At 49.3% G+C, this 9,776-nt stretch overlaps 1 protein-coding gene across 1 annotated transcript; it reads right to left on the bottom strand.

Annotated features, from left to right (window-relative positions):
• Nucleotides 1-542: 542 nt before the first annotated feature.
• On the bottom strand, nt 543-2,947 carry LOC130196145 (tubulin beta chain-like). The gene is made up of 4 exons (XM_056418027.1): nt 2,838-2,947; nt 1,947-2,055; nt 1,742-1,852; nt 543-1,650 (listed from the first exon to the last, which is right to left on the bottom strand). Exons 1-4 carry the CDS (start codon nt 2,892-2,894, stop codon nt 596-598), a joined length of 1,332 nt encoding a protein of 443 aa, XP_056274002.1. The 5' UTR covers nt 2,895-2,947; the 3' UTR covers nt 543-595.
• Nucleotides 2,948-9,776: the final 6,829 nt, after the last annotated feature.

The following is a 9,776-nucleotide window of genomic DNA, read 5'->3' as shown; positions in this document are numbered from 1 at the left end:
CACAACACACTGCAGACTATAGCTTTAAGCTTTATTTAACAAGTCTATTCTATTAAGTTTATTCTGTATAGCCCAAAATCCCAACCGCCTCTCAAGTTTCATAATCTGTACACATCCCTGACCTTTGACCTCAGGAATCCCCTTAAATATGAAAACCCCTTTCACTGGAGCCCATCAGATCCCTGTTGTGTGTGACTGATTTAGGAATATGCATCAGACATTTCCTCCTCGAGCCCTCGAGCAGTACCCGGATGTGAACCTGTGACTTCCTGTCTTCCAGACGGGCTTCGTGTCCCGCTTCGGCCGGAAGCCGGGCCTGGAGGGCCGGCTGCAGAGCGGCTGGCCGCGTGCCTCCTCACCTACTTCCTGTGGAAACGAATGGCGTAGCCGACAGCGCCCCCTAGTGGCCGCAGCTGGCCAGTGAGTCACATGTTTGTGAACTTTGACCTGTAAGCACCCATCAGACATATACACTAAAGGTTGTTTACACTCTGTCTCACTCTCATACCTGGTCATCGCCATGGGACAGTGAAGCACTCAGCTATAGAGTAGCAAAACTTTATTGACAGCTGACAGAACACAGTGAGCAGCTCCTCTAGGCGAGCTCCTCCTCCTCGTCGAACTCGCCCTCCTCCTCGGCCGTGGCGTCCTGGTACTGCTGGTACTCCGACACCAGGTCGTTCATGTTGCTCTCGGCCTCGGTGAACTCCATCTCGTCCATGCCCTCGCCGGTGTACCAGTGGAGGAAGGCCTTGCGCCGGAACATGGCGGTGAACTGCTCAGAGATGCGCTTGAACAGCTCCTGGATGGCGGTGCTGTTGCCGATGAAGGTGGCGGCCATCTTGAGGCCTCGGGGGGGGATGTCGCACACGGCCGTCTTCACGTTGTTGGGGATCCATTCCACGAAGTAGCTGCTGTTCTTGTTCTGCACGTTCAGCATCTGCTCGTCCACCTCCTTCATCGACATGCGGCCGCGGAAGATGACGGCCACCGTGAGGTAGCGGCCGTGGCGCGGGTCGCAGGCCGCCATCATGTTCTTGGCGTCGAACATCTGCTGCGTGAGCTCGGGCACGGTGAGGGCGCGGTACTGCTGGCTGCCCCGGCTGGTGAGCGGGGCGAAGCCCGGCATGAAGAAGTGCAGGCGGGGGAAGGGCACCATGTTGACGGCCAGCTTCCTCAGGTCGGCGTTGAGCTGTCCGGGGAACCGAAGGCAGGTGGTGACGCCGCTCATGGTGGCGGAGACCAAGTGGTTGAGGTCGCCGTACGAGGGCGTGGTCAGTTTGAGGGTGCGGAAGCAGATGTCGTACAGCGCCTCATTGTCTATACAGAAGGTCTCGTCCGTGTTCTCCACCAGCTGGTGCACCGACAGCGTGGCGTTGTAGGGCTCCACCACTGTGTCCGATACTTTGGGGGAGGGCACCACGCTGAAGGTGTTCATGATGCGGTCGGGGTACTCTTCGCGGATCTTGCTAATGAGCAGGGTGCCCATGCCGGAGCCGGTTCCTCCACCCAGGGAGTGCGTGAACTGGAAGCCCTGGAGGCAGTCGCAGCTCTCGGCCTCCTTGCGCACCACGTCCAGGACAGAGTCCACCAGCTCCGCACCTTCCGTGTAGTGACCTTTGGCCCAGTTGTTACCAGCACCGCTCTGGCCTGCAAGACAACAAGTAGGGACAAGAGTCAAAACACTACGTCATAGTTATTAGGATCGGAAGATCTTTTAGGAGCGCAATAATTTTTTTACCAAAGACAAAGTTGTCTGGTCTGAAGATCTGGCCGAACGGGCCAGACCTCACAGAGTCCATGGTTCCCGGCTCCAGATCCACCAGCACCGCACGGGGCACATATTTACCACCTGGGACAAGCGGGTCAGAGGTGAGGGGCAAATATATATAAACACACACACGTCCAGTTTATGTTAGTTAACGTGAGGCCAACGCCCCGCGTACCTGACGCTTCATTGTAGTAGACGTTGATTCTTTCCAGCTGCAGGTGGCTGTCACCGTGGTAGGTTCCGGTCGGGTCGATGCCGTGCTCGTCGCTGATCACCTCCCAAAACTGGAAAACATCGACCACAACAGCTCCGTCAGCCGCATAAACATTGCGCAGCGGCGTCCAGCCATTAGCCGGACCCCATATTCACGGCCCCGCCGCGTGCTGCGAGTCTTTCGTCACGGTGGGCGGAAGCGGAATTTCCCGCCGTGCGGGCCTCGGAGGGCGCGCGCGGGCCCCTATGAGTTTGAAAACGGAGAAGCCGGCTGGAGCTCAAAGGCGCCGCGACAAAGGCCTCTATGACCGGAGACGGTTACTAACGTTTTAATTATTAACGGAACTAAAGGTGGGCCACCGTGTTGCCTCTACACACATATAGCGCTAATACTTCTATTAGGTAAAAAACAAATGGCGCATTGCGGGTCTTTTTATCGGAACGGCTCACATCCTTTTTTTCCGCATTGCAGTAAATTACGTTAACCGAATGAAAAACATTAATTTGGGGCTAACGTCCATTGGTCTACGTGAATCGGGTTATTGATGCGTGATCGTAGACATATCGTTCATTTTTTTTAAAGAGTTTTCTATCAGATGGAAAATTATTTAGAAATGGTCAAAAAAGATTAAATTGTTTTAAATCCGAGAAACAGATTACCATCCTCAAAACGAAGCCACGAGTCAGGGTTTAAATTAAACTTTAAATGGCTTTTCTCAATAGGACCCATTGATATTCACAGGGTGTGGCTTCTGGGACGCGATAAACACAAAGGGCTCAGACCACAAGGAGCACGGTGTCTCAACATAAGGACTCCACGCTGAACGCGGAGGGTAAACACAGCTTTACGAACCTTTGCGCCGATCTGGTTTCCGCATTGGCCGACTTGAAGATGTACAATTTCCCTCATTTTTCTTTCTGGCGGTTGTAACTAGACCTCTCGATGAACGAATGGCTTTCTTTATGTGCGTGCTAAGGCGCCCATCGCTCCGCTTTATACTAAATCAAGACCCGCCTTCTTTGTCCCAGCTTGAACGCCCATTGGCTAGCTGGCGCAATCGTCACTTACAGACACCATTTTAAACCAATCAAATGTCCAGACGCTTATCTCCCATTGGTCTAATCCGCCTGCCAATCACGTTGATCTGAAACGTGTGACTATAGATTGGAGATGTTGCATCATGTTGGCCTACTTCGCTCATGATGGCGGAGAAGAAATGCCACAGTGACCACGTCTTTTATTCTGCGATTCACAGCCGAACGATGGCGTCCGGCGAAGAGAGAGACACATTTACTTGTGTCAACCAACGGAACGTATTCATATTTGATAATGTCTCCATCATAAATGTGACGTGACTGCGAGTTAGCCGCAGTCCACGTGGCTGATAGCTGAATACAATGGTCCCGTAGAGCAGGAGCTCCGCTAGCGGAAACTGTCGCAACACAACTGGACGTGACTGACAACCATTGTTTATGTCTCGTGTCATTACTCTCCCGTTTTATTCTAGCTCAGCTCGACAGCGGCTCATTTCACGTATGAGGTCATCTTTCATAACTCATGCATGGGGATGAGCTGGTGTCCAGTTTGCAGTGAAAAGGCTGCATTCCTGGCCTTCACTGTGCATGATTAAAACCCTCAGGCAATACCTTCTTTTTTTACACAGACTGCCATTTATATGTGTCAAGAAAACAATAGACAACAATGGATGTGAGCAATGGGACAGAGAGACACCCAAAAAGATCCCGCAGTGCCCTGAGAGGTACAGACCAGAGACCAGGACACGATGCAGGAGCAGGTCTGATGAACTGATTTTAAAATGAGAAAGAGTGATAATGTCGCTCTGGATGTGCATCCCACCACGCCCCGCTGGTCTTCTCCTCCCGTCTCCAGCTCACGCCCCTCGTCTCCGTGAAGCTCAGACGCAGCATCGTGCAGATCCATTATTATTTATGACTATTTGCATTCGGCTTCACACACAGATCACGGTGTCGGTATTGTCTGCTAGTTATGGAACAGAAGGGCTTATTAATAGTTGATCTGAATGTGGCCATGACGTCATCGCTGCTGCATGGGCCGTGGTCAGGTCTCCAATGACTGGGGGGGTCACAGGTGGTGGTCGCCATGACGACTGGGCTTTCCCATTAAGATAAGGTCAGGACGTTTATTGTCATTGTAAAAAAAAACATACAACGAAATTAAATTGCCGACTCATCAGTCAGTGCAGCAGCAACAGTAAGAACATGAAGACAGGACATTAATACTTTAAACTCGGCATGGTGGCCTCTCCACCTGAGTAGAGGCTTTAGACGAGCACCTCATGGACGCACCCTGCTGAGGATGTGCATACCACACATTTTTGTGTAGATTAGTTCTTAAGAATCAGATCATTGTTCTCATATCGAAGGAAATATACAAAAAATAGAAGTAAAGCTGTATTTAATATCAAGATTTCTCAAAATGTACAGTAAACAGAGAGAGAACATCACAGTTGAATAATTGTACGATATATTGTGCAGTTTAGTGCAGAGTATTCAGACGTTATGGCGGCGTATGAACAGGAATTCATTGAGTGAGTCTCATTAAATGCAAATAGTATACTTTCTGAAGTTCACACGGCGTGGGCCTCCATGTCTTTACAGAAACACTGCGATGCTTATCACGACGTACAGTAAGTAGGTCACGCCCGCCGTCTCCTCTGGGCGTGCATTGTGATCAGGCACACAAAGGCCTCCTCTGTGGGGTCCGTGATGCTGCGTCACACAGAGGAAGAGCTAGGAGACGAACGCTAGCGGCTAGTTAGCGCTACGCGGAGCCCCGCTACACGCGGCCATCTTGGTTTCATGCTCTTGTTGAAACTGTGCAGCGTCATCGATGTTGTTAGCTAACGTTAGCACATAATTAGCACATGATTAAAACTGTAACTACTGAACATGTGGACGCCCAAATATTAATGAGTGTTGCCGACTAATTCAACTCAACATTCCAGTTCATCCTGAAGGCCTGAGGGTGTTTACAGGACCTGGTTTAGTAGGAATGGAGTCTTTATATTATACACATTCATGTTTGTAACAAGACTCATGCCGTTACCCGTGGGTTTCCCCCACCAGCACCAAGGATCAGCCAGGCACCACGAGGTTTCGTCTGAAGACATGCTTTTATTCGGCAGCACACACACCGAGCAGACCGCAACACTGAGCCTCTGCTCACTCCCCCTCCCTCCAGCTCCGCTGCCCTTTTATACAAGCAGCATCGGCTGCTGGCTGATTGTCAACCAGCCAGCAGCCGAGGCCAGATTGGGGACAGCTGCCACAATGTTGTTTTGGACTGTTTTTTTTATCAAAGTCAAAAGTCAAAGTCAGCTTTACTGTCAATTTCTCGACTTCTCGAAGGTGTAAGTAAATAAATAAAACAATATAAACATTAAGACAAGATTCAATTCAGTTTAATTCAGTTTATTTTGTACAGCCCAACATCACACATTACATAAAGGGCTTTACAGTCTGTACACATAGACATCCCTGACCTTTGACCTCACATCGGATCAGGAACAACTCCTAAAAACAGAAGGAATTCATGCTGATGAACAATAGATGTCATGTGACCAGATGAACAATAGATGTCATGTGACCAGATGAACAATAAATGTCATGTGACCAGATGAACAATAGATGTCATGTGACCAGATGAACAATAGATGTCATGTGACCAGATGAACAATAGATGTCATGTGACCAGGTGTAACACCCTGTTCCGTGTCTCCTATGTTCCGTGTCTCCTGTGTTCCGTGTCTCCTGTGTTCCGTGTCTCCTGTGTTCCGTGTCTCCTGTGTTCCGTGTCTCCTGTGTTCCGTGTCTCCTGTGTTCCGTGTCACCTGTGTTCCGTGTCTCCTGTGTTCCGTGTCTCCTGTGTTCCGTGTCTCCTGTGTTCCGTGTCTCCTGTGTTCCGTGTCTCCTATGTTCCGTGTCTCCTGTGTTCCGTGTCTCCTATGTCTCCTCTGTGTCTTCTCTGTCTTAATTGTTTAATTTCCTGCACCTGCCCTCAGCCACTCTTGTCTCGTTAGTCTGATGTCGTACACCTGTGTTTCCCTCCCTATATATTGTGTCAGTCTTTCCCTTGTCTGCTGTCCGATTGTCGTCTATGGTTCCGTGTCCTTTTCCCGTCGTCCTGTCTGTGTTCCTGATCCTGCCTGCTTCGACCCTGCCTGCCCTGACCGATGATCCTCTGCCTGCCCCTTTTGGACCTTGTTTATTTTGCAACTGTTTTGCCTCATTAAAGAGTGCTTTTTGTTATTTATATTTCGTCCAGCCTGTCTCTCTGCGCCTGAGCCTCACCCCGTTACACTCCCCGTGACACCAGGTCAACAATAGATGTCGTGAGTATGACAGCCTATAAAAAGGAACACTATGGTTCGGTATTAAAAGGAGACTCTTCGTATGACGTAGCTTAGCATAAGCTAACCTGTGTGTCGGCCTTGTTAAGCAGCTCCGATGGTGCGCATGCTGAACTCTATGGCTGATGAACACATATTAGCCAAGTAGCCAACTCTCAATTCGGTTATTTGATGCATTTGACATCTTTTGGTCCCTCATAATTGAAGCGTAGCTTGTAGACGAGTGACTCAGCTACAACGTGTACGCTAGGCTACAGAACGTTGGGCTCCATGACATCGTGGCTGTGTCTACTACCGCGCACTTCGAGCACTGACTTTCAGTGCTCGAAGTGCTCGAAGTGCGCCACACTGACAAAACCAGCTAAATGCAGTGCACTGAAAGTACCCGGATGGTGCACTGCAAACGGGCAAAACATGTAAAACGATGGACACTACTCGCCCTAAGCGGCCGCCATCTTGGTGACGTAGCGGAAGAGGAGGAGCCCTTTCGCCAGCTTTTCATTTTATTTCTAAAACAATGGCGGACGAGATGCTACGGTAGAACAAGTGGTAGACCACGAAGCGACAGACCGTACATGTAAGTATCAGCGGTAATTAAACATTTACTGGTATTAAAATGTACTACTAACATGCCATTCTCAGATTAAAGCCAGCGACATGAGTATTTGGTGGAGTTAACGATGTATATGATGTATACCGACAGTTAGCATACCTAGGTAGCATTAGATGCCATTGGATCTGCATGGCAGTTATGATAAGCTAGCTGGGTCCTCTTGCCAGTCCGACGAAGGTGCACTTTTATCGGACACTCTTCGCTTGACGAGCCGGGGCAGGTGGCGGGCTCCAGATAGCTATGTCAGTCATCGGACAGTGTTAAACAACGGCTGTTCTGTTAAACAATCGAAATAGCAATTTTAATAATGGATTAACAATGGATATGCTCAATTTAATAACGGGTTAACATGACACCGCAAACGTTTGCCCACACGCCGCCTGAATATTAATACCGTTACGATAGCAATCTAAGCTTGTCCTTCTAGAAAGAATTGTTGTGTTTTTTTTTTAATGTCGTGGTATTTCACATGTCTAGGGACAGACGAGGACACGAGGGCCGTAATCCCGTGGCGGTGTGTCAATAAATCCCTCTTCACGGGGAAGAGGAACGCCTCCGTGACTGGATTTGAGTAAGTGAAATTACTCATACGGTAGCTAATAGGACTTTATTCTAAATGGTTGCCTTAGTTGCTAACCTTGCAATGATCAATGTGGTCATTACTGTGGATGTGGTTGAGGCGAGATGTTAAAGCAGCATATATTTCCACCAGGGTCTTCATAAAGGAGAGAGGGCTTGGGAGCCTGGATCCCAAGCTAGTGAAAAAGAGGTGGGAGAACCTCGTACACAAATATAAGGTCAGCTTAAGCGTAGTGTCCAACAAAGCCTAGTCCAATAAAGTATCTTTCTTGATCATAACTTTGCCCCTGTAGAGTAACACACTTGCACAATGTAGAGATGGCATGGCTAGTGAGTATTTACATGCAGTGTACATGTACATGGATGCAATATATTATGATTAAGGTGATTGTTGTTAATCTTGTTCTTCTCTATGTATTGTGCTCAAAGTAATGTAAAGTAATCGTATGGTCAGCCTTCAGTTCAAGAACTAATTACTAGACCAGTTGAAGGCGCAATGATGTGCAACTCCAGTTTGGCTGTCTTTTCATCTGCAGGAGCTCAAGAAACCCCGGACGGGTGTGAGCACAGAGGGGGGTGGGGTCACTGCTGCTTCTTGGAAGTGGTATGCCCTTATGGATGAGGCACTGGGGGCCAGGCCGTCTGTGACAACTCCAGTCCTCTTTGCCTCATCCAGCCGGGAAGTGGCAGGGACCCCCCCACCCTCTGTGGTCACACCCCTCCCTGTGGTCAGGAATGAAAGCGGAGCTTCCTCCACAGTGTCAACCCCGAAAAGACGGAGGGTAGACACTGTGGAGGTTGCCGAGCTCATAATACAGAATGATAGGAGGTTCTCCGAGTCGTGGATGGAGATGGAAAGCCGAGCAGAGGAGGCCAGGGTGAGAGAGGCTGAGAGAGAGGAGCGGCGACATCGAGAGGCCCTGGAGAGGGAAGAGTCTCGCCACAGAGAGATGGTTGCTATGGAGGAGAGGAGATTCAATTTTTTCAGGGAGAGTGAGGAGCGGCGAGAGAGAGGCAGCTGCCAGAGGGAGGGAGACAGCAGCAAGAGAGGAGCGGCGAGAGAGGGAGGCAGCCGCCAGAGAGGAGCGCCTCCTTGCGCTTTTAGAAAAAATTTCTGCGAACAAATTCTAATAAAGCCTGTTTTCTTCCGATTTATGTACATGTCTCTTTACTAACACTTAACCCGTCGGGGGCTGAGGCCTGTTTTACTCTTCCGGGAAGTCAATAGTGATCACTGAATTACCATACCCGTGTCATATAAGTAGCTGTCATTTGCTAATGGGCGGGCTGTTAGGAGCTCAAACTGAAATGTGCAAGAGATTAGTTCTATTCTTCTTATAAAATGCTTCTTATATTTTAGTTTTAAACTGCATACATCCGAAAAGTAAAGGGTTCAAGGTTTTTGTGGGTAGTCTTGTGGAATTTTAGAGGCATATTGACAAAATAATTTGGTTAACAAGTGAAATGGTGATGGTGAAATATTACAGACTCATAAATTGTTTGCCAATTATAGGGGAATTCTGGTGTTCAGAACCCCCTATAAATATTTAATGCATTAATTTAAATGTAATCGTGGTCTGGGACATAGCACTGAATGGCTATCCTAGTTCTGTTTTCTGCCCCAGAGACGTTTCCTGGAGGTGCTGGTTCTGGTGCTGGTTCTGGTTGGTCCTCTGCTGCCCTCCCGACATCTGCATCTGGCTCCAGCAGGTCACCGTTGGTGAGGCAGATGTTGTGGAGCACAGTGCAGCAGACAATGACCTCTGGCACAAACCTCACATCCACCTCCAAGGCCTTTAAGAAGATGGACCGCCATCGCGTCTTCAGTATCCCGAAGGACCTCTCCACAACACACCTCGCCTTTGACAGGCAGCAGTTGTAGCTTGGAGGTGGACAGGCTGCCTGAAGGGGGTCATGAGGCAGATGGGTTGGGACAGGCAGGGGGAGCCACCATCCCCAAGGATACAGTATCCTGGTGGAGGGGATGACTGCTCATAGAAGATGGGGCTGTTTTTCAGGACCCTGGCATCATGCACTGAGCCTGGGTAGCCCACACACACATCTATGAATTTGCATTTATCATCCCAGATGGCCTGCAGCTGGATGGAGTGAAAAAGCTTCCTGTTAAAATAGCAGGCAGCATCCTCCGCTGGGGGCTTCACTCTGACGTGGCAGCCATCAATAGCCCCCACCACTCTGCTGAAGGCTG

Source organism: Pseudoliparis swirei, chromosome 7 (genome assembly GCF_029220125.1).
Source record: "Pseudoliparis swirei isolate HS2019 ecotype Mariana Trench chromosome 7, NWPU_hadal_v1, whole genome shotgun sequence".
Lineage (NCBI taxonomy): Eukaryota > Metazoa > Chordata > Actinopteri > Perciformes > Liparidae > Pseudoliparis > Pseudoliparis swirei.
The sequence above is the reverse complement of the archived record's forward strand: the minus strand, read 5'-3'. Positions and strand labels throughout refer to the sequence as shown.

Excerpts from the sequence above, each read along its gene's own strand:
- LOC130196145 (XM_056418027.1), bottom strand. The coding sequence starts at position 2,894 with ATGAGGGAAATTGTACATCTTCAAGTCGGCCAATGCGGAAACCAGATC. Across the intron at positions 2,056-2,837 it reads GAAACCAGATCGGCGCAAAG|TTTTGGGAGGTGATCAGCGA; the intron begins GTTCGTAAAGCT and ends GATGTTTTCCAG. Across the intron at positions 1,651-1,741 it reads ACCAGACAACTTTGTCTTTG|GCCAGAGCGGTGCTGGTAAC; the intron begins GTAAAAAAATTA and ends GTTGTCTTGCAG.